We start from the raw sequence: 14,709 nt of genomic DNA on the forward strand, positions 1-14,709 counted from the left end.
TGATTAGATTTTAATAACAACACTTACAATCATCATTAAAAAAATTTTGAATAAATCTTTAATATTTTTGAAACTATTTTTTATTTTTCTCCAAATGTTTGTCTATAGAAACGGTCCACCCCTTGGTTTGGAGTAAATAATCTTCCATAGAACCGTTAAAGGAATCACCCCACGAATCTACGGTGGTACGGGTTTAAGGCGGATAATACCTATACGGGGTCGTAGATTGTAGGGAAGAGGTTGATTCCGTTCATCTCTCCCTGTATCAGTGTAAACGGACGACCCCGGAACGCTGTTTCTTACGGCGGCTTCCGTTGCAATGCGCAACCCTTGCGCCCCGCCCCCGCCTGCAATTTGTCCGAATGGGTTTTCGACGAATTCGGTCGAATCGGACCATTACCAGCCTGAAACCCGTACCACCCCAGATTCGTCGGGTGATGCCTTTTGGCGTAATTTTCCATCAACCGAACATTCATCATTTTGCGGTTGATACATTATTCTTTTGTTTACCATTGGTAAGCTGTATCATTTCTGATATTCTCAGGAAAGTTAGCCGCATTTTGTAAATGTCTTTGTCCTAGAAAGGTGGAGTGTGCACACCTATTGTTGGAGCCGGAGTTATTCAAATAAATGGTGGAGGAAGAAGAAAAAACTAGCAGTTCAGCGCAATCAGGCAAACACCTCCTGGTAATACGATTACGTGGACCTTATTTCTTTGATCAAACAAGTTCAAATTGGTACCTTGAATGTACTTCCAGGATGAGAAAACTTCTCCCATTCCTGTATTGTCCTTTTCCAATGAAAATGAGAAAATAAATGAAGTATTACCACGAGAATATACTGCAGAAAATACTCAACAATCATCTCTACGAAAAGTGATCAGAAATGAAATAATAGAAACAAGTGATTATTCGGGACAAAAAATCACTGCGGATACCAATAGCAGATTGGGAAGAGCGGGTGAAGATTATGGTGATAGAAATGGTCCGTTGACTTGGATTTTTCCGCTTCTGCTCCATTGATTTTGTTTGATATGTTTTTTTTTTCTCAACTCTATTGGCTTATTGGTTTTTACAGAGATCCATCCATCTGCAATGACAAACGAAACACAAGAATCAGGAACGGATCAGGATTTTAACGTTCACGAATCAGAGGCGAGCAAAGAAGGAAGCAAAGACGGAAGTAAAGAGGGAAGCAAAGAATATGGAATAGGTTTCAAACTGAATAAGAAAAACAACAGTGTAGAACAGACGCAAATCGATTCGGAAGAGGTGAGATTTGAAATCTTTACGTCGATTCGCTACTGGGTTGAGAAATAATTAATGAGGGTTTCTTTTCTACGTTAAAAGTACATGAAAATGAAATTTCTTCTTGAGAAAGACGGTGATCCAATCCATCCAGAACTTTGTTAAGACATATCTGTGGCAAAGTTACGACGATGTGGTCTAGTTCATTACGGTGTCCTCAACCGGGCGACTCTCATGTACAGCGAGGGTGGATTTTCGAACTGCGAGTTACCATGAATGACCTTCTTCGTCACTGTAAACTCGGAGAGCTGGTCCCTTCCTTTTAGGATCCTTTTGTGATGTTTCTTAAACGTTTTTGGGCCAATTTTGGTCTTGAAATTACTAACAACGACTTTTTGGGAGGTATAAACTTCTTTGTAAAACTTCTATTGGTCCAGGATGGAAGCTTCGATGCACTTTTCCTGACAGTTTAATGTAGCTTTTCTTCGGCGCGTCAGCGAAAAAGATGGTAAAAGCTGACACTGATCCACATCTCTTCATTGTCATCCGACTCGTCAAGTTGTTCCAGTATGGGTCAATCAACAAGTCTAGAAAGTCTTGCGCTGTGAAACCGTGTCAAGTGACCCTTTCCCTAGCGGTGCTGAAAGGCAGCATGCCCCGAATCTGACGTGGTGAGGAAGTATAAGGGAAGTGCTGCAGATAGGGCTGTAGTTTGCTGGATCCGTGGTGGTTCCGATCATCACTCATAGTCGTAAAAAAAGTCGTGGAAGACGCGCTTTTTTAATGACGAGTTCAGCTGCAACGCGCCACAGTTGCGCACGCGCCGCGACTAAGTGCAAGCGGTCGAAGATAGTAAGGTCCTCACCACCCTAATCAAGTAAAACCAAACCAATGAATAGGCTGCGGAGGGGACCGGAGCCCATGCATAGGCGCGCGTTCTAACGTTCGTCATAGGAAATAAAGCGGTCCCGCTGCGACTTTTTTTTATGACGATTCAGGAGCGATGAGCGGAACCACCTCGGGTCGTGCAATCTACAACCTCATCCCCAGCTTCCTCCGTGGATTCCCTCACCATGTCAGATTCGTGGAATGCTGTCTTTAAAATAAAAAAGAAAATTGCCGACAACATCACTCGTATGCCGGCAAACGTCTGAAAGGATGAATGGATTTAAGACGAGAGGGAAGGAGGTATGGAGGGAGAAAGAACAAAAAAAGTTACAAATCGAAGATAATTGTCCTGTATTTTTTCTTTGGGGACCAAACCTACGAACATACTTTTTTTTCTAGAATAGAACATAGTACGAAACTTTTTCAGTTTTACTTACATGAGAGTTACTGATTCATTCTTCAGATTTCCTTTTTGGTCAAGAATTTTGGGCAATTCTCTTTTGTTGAAAATTTCTAGCCCATGCATTGCTCGTTTCTGGATATCCAGCAATATACTTCAGCTGGATATTGTCTGCCGTTGTCCCTATTTTTGTCCCTTTGCTTCCCCGCGGGGTGCTAAGGATCAATTGACAGAGTCTCGTGCCTGTGGAGATTTCTGATTGAACCATACCATTACCAGATACCATCCATCGAGATGCTGAATTCCGCCATAATATGCCACGATGTTAGGTCATAATATAAAAAAAACCATGAAAGAAAAAAAGAAAAGAAGAAAGAAAAAGAAAGAAAAAAAAAAGAAGAGAAAGAAGAAATCTAGAAGTGCGATATCACAGAAGAGTCGAATCAGAAAAGTTTGCACTTCTGTTAAGGATGCTATCCACCAAACTACTGGCGCTGACCTTTTACTCATAACTTCAGGCTTCGTTAACTAGCTTATGTCGTTTAGCAGAGTCCTAGCACCCTGTTTACGGTGGCTTTCCGGATGTCAGTCTCCTTTATGGGAGAAATACATTGCTAAATTTCAAGTTTCAATAGGACTGCGTTCTCACTCATCATTATTTTTCAGCCAAAAACGTGCCGAAAAATGTCACTCCGAGCGACACTTGGTAAGACTGGATTACGGTTAAATTACAGTTCAATCTTTCAAAAATAATAATTGTAAACTCTCAGAAATAGATTTCACTAGAAGCTAGTGAAGTTGTTTGCTATTCAATGAAGTCGTGGCGCATCGCGACGTGATCAATCACGACTTCATTGAATAGAAATTACGGTAAAGTAGAAAGAAGATGTGTAAAAACTCTTGAAAACGAGATTTGGAGTTTTCGACCAAAAATTTGGAGCTACTAAAGTTCGTAGATAAGATTCAGAGTATATACATATACATATTCTAATTTATTTTGCAGTTATTCGCTCACACACAGACCCACGTTTTGCAATACAAACCGCTAGTATGCCTGTCATATATCTAGATGTCCTTGAAATATTCTCAAGTTTTCAATATTTTCAAAATCAACGTAGTTTTGTGTCTAATATTCCAAAAGACCAATAAGTTGTAAGATTTATGTTTTTCTGACTTGGGGAATAGTCCGGTCAGGACGACCCGAAGCGTCTGTACTGGAAGTGGTGCGCTGAAGCCAAGCAGGTTACAGAGTTAATGAACGAGAGCTCACTTCGCAGTCTGAATGAAGCTAGCAAGGGTCCCACTCCGATCAAATAAAACCACAGGTCCCACCGCGCCACTTCGGACGTAGTCGCTTACGCAACAACGCAATATGTGCCACGTTCCAAGTGGCGGCGCTGCGTTGGCGACAGTGCTTGAAGCGATTGACACGACTATAACTCGTGTGCAGTAGCAAATCATTTCTTACCAAAACAAGAAAAAGAGAAAAAAAATAAAATTTTGAAAATAAACACAAAACAACAGTCCACTGGTGCGAGAGAGGCATCTCTATGCTCCAAAGCCCGAATTTTCTTTTTCATTCTATTTTCGATTTATTTAAGTGCATGCTAAGACTCGCATTGGTACTCACGCTGACGACCGCACAATCAGAGGTGAAAGGGGATTCCTGAAAAGTATCGAAAAACATAAGTGAGTAGTCCAACTCATTCATGAGTCTTATGTAATAATTGTTTTTTTTTAAACAGAAATCGTCGTTTGGAGAGGTTATGCATTTGTCCTGTAACCAAATGGCTCTTGTTCAAGGTGTGTTTTGCCAGGATTATCCTTTTTTCAATGTGATATTGTTCGATAACTGAGCATATTCGTGCAGAAACTAAACAAAGTGGTATTAGTTTCACACGAGAAAAGGACGACCCCGGTATGATGTTTCTTACGACGGCTTATGTTGCAATGCGCAACGTTTGCGCTCCGCCCCGCCTGCGATGCCTTTAAACTTTAAATGCGAATCCGTGATGCCACCTCAGATTCGTTGGATGATGCCTTTAAACTGGCGTTTCCCCAAGAGTCACGCATGTTTTCCTCGATCCGTATTAAACGGATGGTCCTTGTCATCTCATGAATATTAGACGTAGAATGAAATCTTAACATTTTGTTCCATTTCTATTATTTCTGAGAGACTTTCTAATCCTCAGCTTTTGGGAACAAATCAAAGTCTCGAACTGAGTCAGAGTTTTTTTTTTTGCTAGCCGCGTACGTTGCTCATTGGAAGTGTTCGGATTTAGGACCAGTTCAACTAAAGGTCTGTTTACATTAGTCGATCAGACGGTAACCGTTGTCTGAAGTTTGCTTAGCGGGATTGTCCCACTCTCCTGGGACATCGGGATGTTTTTTCGGGTCGTATCTTTACACTGATCTCATTATTGACCTCGTTGGCTACCTACAAACACGGAATCTTGAACAGCTCATTCAATTCACGATAGATGGTCCTCTTCTTGTAGTTGTTAGTAATTCCTGTGGGTGAACGAGGAGCTAAAAATGAAATTTTCAAAAGTGCTCTCTCCACGACCCCATAGTCGTATAAAAACGAATCTAAAATCGGGTTGAAATGACCTGACTTCGTCTGTGGTCACCTGTATTGCGACCAAGAAGTGGCTGTAGCTCTGCGACCTCATGGAGTTAGCAAGTGTTTCATGGCGAGCGCAACCGCTCCCGCAATTGCACAATATGTCAGATCGTTTTGACCCGACCACAGTGGAGGTTAGGCCAAGGATGTGATGTGATGAAAAAAAAACAGTTTGATAAATTGAGACTGACCACTTTTGATTGAAAAATGGAAAGCAAAGCAAAAATCAACACAGCCAATAGCTAGTGATAAAGGAATACTTCTTATTCTTTACAGGAAAGAATTATGCGTCTCAACATTTCCTTGGTTAGAGTGAAGCGCTTTTTTTGGATTATCTGTTGTCCTCCACTCTGCTACATTATGCCTCAGGTAAGTTCGGTTCTGTCTAGAATAGATTTTCATTTTTAGCATTCTCGCTTTCTAAGGTAGCATTTTGGCCTCCTCCAAATGAATATTTCTTTTACATCGATGACGGTCCTCCAAGAATAAAAAAAGATGTAGAAGGTCACAAGGAGGCTGTGGAAATCGCGGAACGAAAGAAGAAGTTCTTCAAAGTTTTTCATGCGAACAAGTGAGTGGTATATGTATTAATACATGATTTATATAGTATATAAATAAATAATAATAATAAATAAAATAACAATAATGCAAATAAATAAATAATAAAAATAAATAAATAATAATATATAAATTTATATAGTCAATAGTCAAAACGACATGAAGAACGAACCGTGCGCGTGCGTAAGCCGTTGCGTTCGAAGCGGTGCGGTGGAGCGCCTCGGTTAGGTTCAAGTGATGACCCCTCCTACCATCGTTCATTGCTGCTGTTCCGATGGTCCCACCTCGATTCCAACGGCTATCCTCACCGCACCGCTTCGAACGCAACCGCTTACGCAGCTGCATCGTGCTTCGCGTCGTTTCGACCCGACTATACATGCAACATATTACGCTTAATGTTTTTTTTTCCGCATTTTCATTTCCTTTTTTTTTGTTCCTTTTTTTGTCATATAGGCTGTGAATAATTGTTTGTTAGATACTCCGGACACTGTAGTCTTGGAATCTTTCGATTTGTGGTGCTGACATTTTCAGGAAAGCATCAGAACGGCTCGATTGGCGAATTGGACATAAGCATCCATGCGCCGATGATATTGATAACGTTGAAGCATTCGTTGTGAAAACGAAGAAAAACAATGTTTGTCCATATTTCATGGTTCTTAGATTTTAGAAAACCCATTTTTGGAATATCTAATATGATTCTTCCATCTCCCACAAAACCATAGGAGTGCTTTTATGCAACATTTTGAAAATGAGCAACCATGACAACGAGATTTTGGCAAGAATTTATTTGTGGCTTGACATCCCGATAATCCTGTCTTTACCAAAGGTCCGAAAATGGCTCCGAAAATTCCGAAAAAAAATCCGAAAATTTTTGATACAATGCGTTTCCCATCAATCCCCTCCTCTATCCTTGAGATGCCTCGATATCGTTCCAGGTAAACTACGGAAGAAAACAGAAACAGGAAAACAGCTACCAGTCTCTTAGCAAAGAAGGAATTTTCTTAGTATTAGGACTGTGTAGCATTCTAGTTGTGCTCAGTTACACAGAAAGTAATTTCCTATGAACTAAGGCCTTAGGGGCGCCTTAGGAGCTAAGCAAACGGCAACACTAACGAGAAAATAGTCTGCTTAGGTACCGTAATCCGTAGTCACAAACTATTGTATTAAAGAAGAAATCCAAGGGAACAAAGAGAACCCCGAGGATCTTGTGGAGCTCTGTGTAGAGGACCTTTGCCTATTTCCACCAAGGACGCGCACGATTCCTCACCCTGACGACACACGTTTACACGCCAACTACACTTTGCAGAAGAGGTCACGAGCGGATGAGCAGAAAAGAAGGTCCCAATACACGCACAGATGAGCAGCGTCCCATCGAAACCATGGAGTTTGTGGCTTACACTACGAATTTGAGCGTGGTCCCGCCCAGATTCCACTAGTCGTCCTGAAAAACGACATGGGAACCGTCTTTGCTTCTAGTAGATACGTCAGGACACGCTATAGCGGTGCACGCGCCGTCCACGTCCACGAACGAGTGGTCAAGAATTAGTGAGGTATCCTAAACACCCATCTCATGAAAACTAATGAATAGGTTACTGGAGGGAGCAGAGAATGTATATTGGGGCGCGTTAACATACCTAGTAGGGACAAACGCCGTTTTTTTTTTAGGATGATTATAGAAAATTGAGCGGGTCCATGTTTATATTCGTTATCCACACCACCAACCACGTCAAGTTCCGAGGGATGATTCCGTCCATTTCTTGCTAATTGGCGTTAAAAAAAAACAGCCCCGAAGATGCGGCGCGTGCACAAGGCTGGCGCGCTCCAATCGAGCTCGTCGTGGAAAGTAGCGCGCCGGAACGCCCGAAGTCGTGTCTTTCGGGCCGTTTTTTTTACGGCAGTTGGGAATTAACGAACGGAATCTCACCCCTTTCCATAATCTACTATCCCGTATACAAATTCTCCACCTGAAATCCGTACCACCTCAGATTCGTGGGGTGATGCGTTCAAATTCCCTTCGGGCAAATTCAGCCAAAGCGCTGCCTCATCTATTTATCAACGAGTAAAACTGCATTTACTGAGCTCCAAAGAGTCCCTCATTGACGTATAGTTGAGTCAAAACGACATGAAGCACGGACTGTGCTTGCGCAAGCGGCCGCGCTCGGAAGCGGTGCGGTGAAGACAGCGGTTGGAATCGAGGTGGGACCATGGCGAACTGCAGAGGTGTGTGGCGATAGCGTGGATCCTAACACGATCCCAACCGCTACGCTCCACCGCTCCTCTTTGAGCGCAGCCGCTTGCGCAAATGTCCGTGCTTCACGTCGTTTTGACCCAACTATATTTCTTATAATTCTTTTCCCTATTGTTGAGCAGACCCTGGACATCATTTACGGGTTGCAAGTACATTCTAAAAAATGCTCATAAGAAATAATTACAGCTCAACAACCTTTTCTCTGAAATCCTGCATTAAAATCGCACAGTTTGTTTGTTTACATGTGAGAAACAGAAGAAACTACAGAAGTTTCCGTTCTTTTAGTACATCGCATGCGTGCGGATCCGATCTCCGGGAATAAGTAGATATTCGATATTGTACTCACATCCTAACGCTAGTGATTTAAGTGATCATCTTATGGGAGTTCCGAATCTGCAGGATTTGGCAAGTTACGTACGGTCGTTGCATTTGTATATACGTATCCGTAAATGCAAAATTTGAAATTGGATACTTTTCAGATTTCACAAATGTGACGTGTACTCTTACGATTACAGTGGATATGGAATTAGTTCTGGTCATCCGAGTGAATCGAACCAAAAAGCTGATATAAGAGCTGTTTATGATGTTTGTTTTTTTAATGCCCATAAGACAAATCCCTTTTTGTTTTTCTTTAAAAACGGCTTGAAATTTCCCTGAATGCTTCACCGGATCTCTTCTTTCCGCCGACAGTACAGGCGCACGAGGAGTTTATGAAGGTTTTAGCCGTTGCAGTCCGTAAGAGGTTCCGTTGCGACAGCGCGATCGATCGTTCAAAATGCCAAAAATTTGAAAAAGAAATTTAAAATTTGAAATTTAAAATCTTTCCTACTACAATTTACTTCAAAAAATGTCCACTGCGCAACTGTTGCTATTTCCTCACAACTACGCAACTTTGCCGTTAGTGATTTTTCGAGGATTTTTTGAGGCCATCCTTTCTTTTTAAGAGAAATTCTCGTAGCCGGCACACATGTGCGGTCTAGCTGAAAGTTTAAAGACATCACCCCACGAATCTGAGGTGGTACGGATTTCAGGTGGAGTATTCTTATACGGGATCGTAGAGTATGGAGAGAAGGGTGATTCCGTCCATTTCTTCCTTATTGCCGTAAAAAACGGCCCGGACGATGCGGCGCGTGCACAAGGCTGGCGCGCTCCAATCGAACTCCTTGCAGAAAATAGCGCGCCGGAACACCCGAAAGCCGTATCTTCCGGGCCGTTTTCTACGGGAATTAGGAAGAAATGAACGGAATCACCCTTCTCTCAATAATCTACGATCCTTAAACGAATACTCCACCGGAAATCCGTACCACTCCGTAGATTCGTGGGGTGATGCCTTTAAGATGTTTGGTGAGTTTACATAATCGGTCTAACTTGTTTCATTGCTTATTTTGAAAATCTTTTTTCACCAATTTATTAACCACGGAGCGATTAGATGAGGGGCTTTGTTGGCACCCAGCGGTTTCGAACCGTTGATCGGTTGTGCAGTCAGAGTCAGGAATCTCTTACCGACTACGCCTCATCCATTCCAAACACCAGTTATGCATGAAATAGTTACGCTTAGATTTGATATTTTCATTTAAAACGGCACTTTTTTTAGTACCGATGTGATATTTTCAGCATATGCTTTGTGAGCGATCTTTAAAACCCAAACAAATAGTTCTTCTTGGATATTCGATAGGTTGCTTTGCCTCAATACACCTGGCATGTTCAATTCCTGAACCTCCGGCCGGTGAGTGTACTATTATTCTGTGTTTATAATCGTGTTTTGATTTACTGTTTACCATCTATCTTTTGTTTCTATTTTTTTCTTTGCATTTTTTCTTTCTTTTCTAATTAAATCCCAATAAGAATCATGGTTTCTATCCCTCTTTCCCTTTATTTTTGAGCGTCAGGAAATAGCAGAACATTCGCGTTAGTTTTATAGATGTAACAGAATAAATATAAATAAATAAATATAAATGATATACATAAATAAAAATAATAAAGTCTAGACCCACCCAACCATCACGGTATGGATTTAAACCAAAGAAATATTCTCATATGGAAGTAAAATTTTTGCCGGAATGATATCGTCCCACTAGACTATGCTTGAGACAACGACTATAATCATACCTATTCGTTTTTTTTAAAATTAATACTATTATTTCCATTAATATTTATATCATATATTGTTTTTATATTATATTTTTTATTAATATTTTCTCTCTTTTCTGTAATTTCTATGAGATGTAGTGATCAATAGGCCGACGAACGACGAAGTATTTTTCCAAGATCGAGTTCCTTTATCAGTTGAATTTTATCTTGACCAGAAATCATGGAAATAGGTCCATAATTAGTTTTGAAGAAGTCAAAACTATTGGTTAAATCCCAGATGGAACTGCTAGGTTAAAATGTAGTTAAAGTTGTAGATTAATTGTAGCTCAAATGAACAATCCCGGATCCCGGATGATCCCGGAGCGACTAGTAGTTGTCTAATAGATTTTTTATTTAATTTTTTTTCTTAAAAATAATTTTACTCATAATTTCTTTTTCAAGATCTGCATCAAGCGACTGAAAGTCCACGTATCTAAATTTTACCTAACCACAAAATTTCCTATTTTATTCTAGGGATTATTTTGCAAGCACCTCCTACGTCACTGATCAGAGTATTGCTATGGGAAAGAGCTTGCCTTAAGCAGCCTTTCAAGGAACATTCATGCTGTGCGGATCGTTTTTCTATCTATGAACAAGTAAGATTATTCGATTTTTTTTCATTTGTATACGAATTCAAAATCCCATTTTGTAACTCTTTTAGATCTGTAATGTCCGAATTCCTGTGCTCGTAATTCATGGAGAAGATGATCGAACTGTACCTCTTGTACATGGAAAAGCTATTTGTGAAAGAGCAGTGAATCGAGTATGTTGTAACGATTCCAAGATTATTGATTGATTACATCAGCTGAGAAAAAATACACGATTCGAGGACTATTGATTGGTTACGTTGGCTAAATAGCTGCGAAAAAAATACACGACTCGAAGATTATTGATTGATTAGACTTGCTTAAAGGCATCACCCAACGAATATGAGGTGATACGGATTTCAGGTGGAGTATTCGAATACGGGATGGGAGACTATGGAGAGGGTGGAGATTCCGTCCATTTCTACCTAATTGCCGTAAAAAAACGCCCCAGAAGATACGGTTTCGGGCGTTCCGGCGCGCTATTTTCTACAACGAGTTCGATTGGGGCGCGCCAGTCTTGTGCACGCACCGCATCTTCTGGGCTTTTAATAACGGCGAAAGAAATGTGTGCATAAGATTTTGTGATAGAGGCAGAATTAGACTTCGAAGGACATTCTGTCACTTTTCAAAATTATGCGCTACTCGCAGTAGACGTACGCCGCAAAAAATCAACATATTAACAATAATTTACGCAGTAAGGGGAACTTGCATCTCGAATTCCTTCTAGGAGAATGAAAGAATGACGAGAAAAGAAAAAGAAATGAAAAAATGAGAGAAAAGAATGGAATCTTAGACTGCTACCATAATCCGTCGTTGCTGGCGACAACGACGAATTTTTGAATGTAGTTTTTTTTTTCATTTTCGATCAGCGGTTACCTTAGTGACACCTTTAAAAAAAGTTTTACTAGTTATCACAAAGGATAAATTGTAGCCAGAACTTTGTTTTTATTTTAAAAAAAAACTTGTGTATTGAACACGTGTATTCCAATTATAAATAACTATTTTTGTATTGCAGTATTAATAATTTTTTTTGTGTTAACAAATAAAATAATTTCAATGTTTTAGGCTTCTCCTCTCTGGCTGAGAGCTAATCATGACAACATCGAAAATTGTCGTGAAACATGGATACGCATCAGAAAGTTCATCAAATATTAAGTATTTTTGGATTCTTGAGAAGTTCTAGCTTATATTTGTTTATCTTTTTTATTTTTTTTATAATCTGTGAGATCAAATTAAAATCATGCAAGTAGTTATTGCAAAAATTTCCTTCTCGCCTTCCAAAATAATTATTTTTCCATCTATCAAACCGTACATTTAACAGAAAGGAATACATAGTTTTTCTTGTTTCCTTTTCAATTCGTTTATCGTGATAATGCAATAAATGAAAAGTAAAAGATATAAGAATATATATATAAATAATAAAAATAATAACCACCTACCGTGTTCCTGTACGAAAATGTATGTTGTGCATATGTACAGTCGGCATCGAAGGTATTGTAAATGAGCGGCAATGAGCTCTTCGCAGCTTTTTTTTCACTTTTGATACTTCTTTCAATTTTGTTTTGTAAAATAGTGCACCGATGGGAATACATAGTTTTTTTTTGCGTCCTTTTTTCATTCGGTTTATCATCTCGATTTTAGTTCGTGACTGGATTTCGTAGGGTTTGCGTAACCTTTTGGTTCTGGACATTGATTAGATTTGTATCCCCATCTAGCAGTAATACATGGAAAAGAAACGATAAAAGATGGGAAAAAGAGCTCTGAAGAGGTTGTTTGGGCTCCGTGGAGTGCTCGCCTTCACTGGCGATGTAACAAGTCACTCGGTTATGAAACGTTCGACGCTCAATATATGTTTATGATATATGTTTTCGCATAAGTCCCTTCCAATTTTTTCAATTACAATCCATTGTAAACATTTTAAAAGTCAACAGACCTGGATATCACATGTTTGCGCCATCCCTATTCACCGTTCCACGTCAACGTTTCGGCAATTTGTCGATATCCTCCTGTCCAGAAAACCAGAAGCTAGGACTTGAAGAAATCAGTCAGTTCCTCCCTGACCCCACCCTCCTTGTTCCACCCTAGAAACTACCGGAAGTGGTTGAAAAGCCAGTAATCGGAGAAAGCAACGTTTGGACTAAAAGCGGGAAGAAAAGTGACAAGGAAACCACATCTTTTCAACTCGGCATGAGTCAAGTTTGCTGTGGATAGTTGGGTGTTTTCGTGGTGGAATGCGATTTCGGTCTGCTTTCTGCGTGAGCTTTCAGCTTTCGAATCGGAGAACGAAGTCGGAACGACGTTTATAACTTACGCATTGGGCGCGAGACTCCCAGTAGCTTACTCTATTCCTAGACCATGAGGTGGAGGCTGGGCTTCGAGACCGGCCTGAGCTCCTCATCCGGAAACATTTGGTATCTGTTCTTCACATGAATATCGTGTATGACGCGCTTTTCACTCCCAATGATTAGCATCTTGAAAAGTCGAGCCTCCTTTGCAGAGAGAGAGGAAAAGATTGTGTGCTCTTCCTTCTCGTAAGGTCAAATAAAAACATTTCGTGGGACAGCAATCGACCAAGATTCCGTACCTTATCAATCCTCGCTACAAAACGTGCAGTAGTGGAGTGTCAAGGGTGGTCGCTAACCTCTATGTGGGTCCATCCATACCTTAGCTTGTCCATGTCCACTTCCGACCCGACCGCTCGAAATCATCCAGGAAAATCATATCCATGTTATAGGTTGTCGCATAAGTCCCAATTTTTACAATGACATTCAATTGTCATTAGTCGCTGTTCTTAAACTTGACGAACTCCAGACACAATTCTCGCAAGAGATGACACCCTCGCGGTATAACTGGACTAGACTGGGATGCGCCTGGCTTCTCTCGAAGCCAAAATTGTGGTAGAAATGGATGGCGTCACAAAGTTGGGTCTGGTCGAGGTGATATCTGTGTACTAGGCTGTAAAGAGCAAACCGAGGTTTGAAAACGAGTGTGGTGAAAGTAAGAAGAGTGCACTGTCCGAACCTTCCTGACGTATAAACACTCGGAAAGAAGGTGCCGTCAGAAAAACAAAACTTTTCAAGAGCCTTATGCGACAAAAGGGTCGGTGTAGCGTAGTCGGTAAGAGGTTCCGCTGTGGCTGCAACATGATCGATTGGAGGTACGGTTCCGTCCTAGCACCGCCCAAGGAACTCCGAGGTGGATAAATTGGGAACTGACTTGTCTGGGAGGATAAAAACACTGACTTGACACATCGGCTAGCCACCGCAAGTCATTGTGGAGGCCAGTTACACGTCCGTAAACCTCAAACGATTCTGAATTGAAGTGAACGAGGTGGCGCATCCCAAGCGGATTGATTAACGCTAGACATTTCGTCCTTTTATCCTTTATGCGGCAAATGTATGTATATGTATGTGAGATAATAAAAAATAGTAGAATCTGAGATTTTTCTCGGGACCAATTATTTGTTACCAATGCAGCACATACAGGCATCAAGGCTGTACCCAATAAAAGCTTTACTCCTGACCGCAATGATGGAAACTATGCTATTAATGTTGTACACTTGGTGAAAAAATTTGATTTTTTAATTTTTTTTTTAATTTTAAATTTTAAATTTCCTTTATAAAGTAGGAAAGAACTTTTGGGCTATTCTAAAATATACAATTACAACCACGTAAAACTTTTGTATCTGCTCTGCATGGAATTTTTCTTGCAAAAAGATCTATTTATTCTATCAAGATTCTATCAAAAGACATTTTTCTAAACCTCTTTGTTATTTCAGTGAGATGAAAAAAATGTCCGAACCGAAAGAAGAATTGTAATGGTGAAATGTGCTAATACGAATGAAAGAAAAAATTATTACACCGAATCTGTTACCTTAATTCTTAATAAACTATTTCAATTTTTGAAGTTCTCTATAGTTACAGGGATTTTCCGAATTTTTTCCTTATTTTTAAGAGTAATCATTAGAATTGGCTCTACCACAGATCTCTACTTTTTTCTTAGCACCTTACGAGTCAAATGAATGAGAT

The 14,709-nt window shown here is 40.3% G+C and overlaps 1 protein-coding gene across 3 annotated transcripts; it reads left to right on the forward strand.

Moving 5' to 3' along the window:
* Positions 1-630: 630 nt before the first annotated feature.
* Positions 631-14,499, forward strand: RB195_000400 (uncharacterized protein; the record flags this gene model as incomplete). 3 transcript variants are annotated; one of them, XM_064196725.1, is made up of 16 exons in its annotated part: positions 631-687; positions 759-984; positions 1,078-1,271; positions 3,202-3,241; positions 4,137-4,224; positions 4,281-4,338; positions 5,435-5,527; positions 5,584-5,729; positions 6,248-6,350; positions 8,250-8,383; positions 8,444-8,549; positions 9,579-9,690; positions 10,569-10,690; positions 10,756-10,857; positions 11,747-11,820; positions 14,460-14,499. In XM_064196725.1, 16 exons carry the CDS (start codon positions 631-633, stop codon positions 14,497-14,499), a joined length of 1,695 nt encoding a protein of 564 aa, XP_064052604.1. The 3 variants fall into 3 exon arrangements, with proteins under 3 accessions (XP_064052604.1, XP_064052605.1, XP_064052606.1); XM_064196723.1 differs by lacking the exons at positions 8,250-8,383; positions 8,444-8,549; positions 9,579-9,690; ... (2 more) ...; positions 11,747-11,820; positions 14,460-14,499 and adding an exon at positions 6,652-6,780; XM_064196724.1 differs by lacking the exons at positions 631-687; positions 759-984; positions 1,078-1,271; ... (8 more) ...; positions 11,747-11,820; positions 14,460-14,499 and having other exon boundaries at positions 9,582-9,690; positions 10,756-10,890.
* Positions 14,500-14,709: the final 210 nt, after the last annotated feature.

Source organism: Necator americanus, chromosome IV (assembly GCF_031761385.1).
Source record: "Necator americanus strain Aroian chromosome IV, whole genome shotgun sequence".
Taxonomy (NCBI): domain Eukaryota; kingdom Metazoa; phylum Nematoda; class Chromadorea; order Rhabditida; family Ancylostomatidae; genus Necator; species Necator americanus.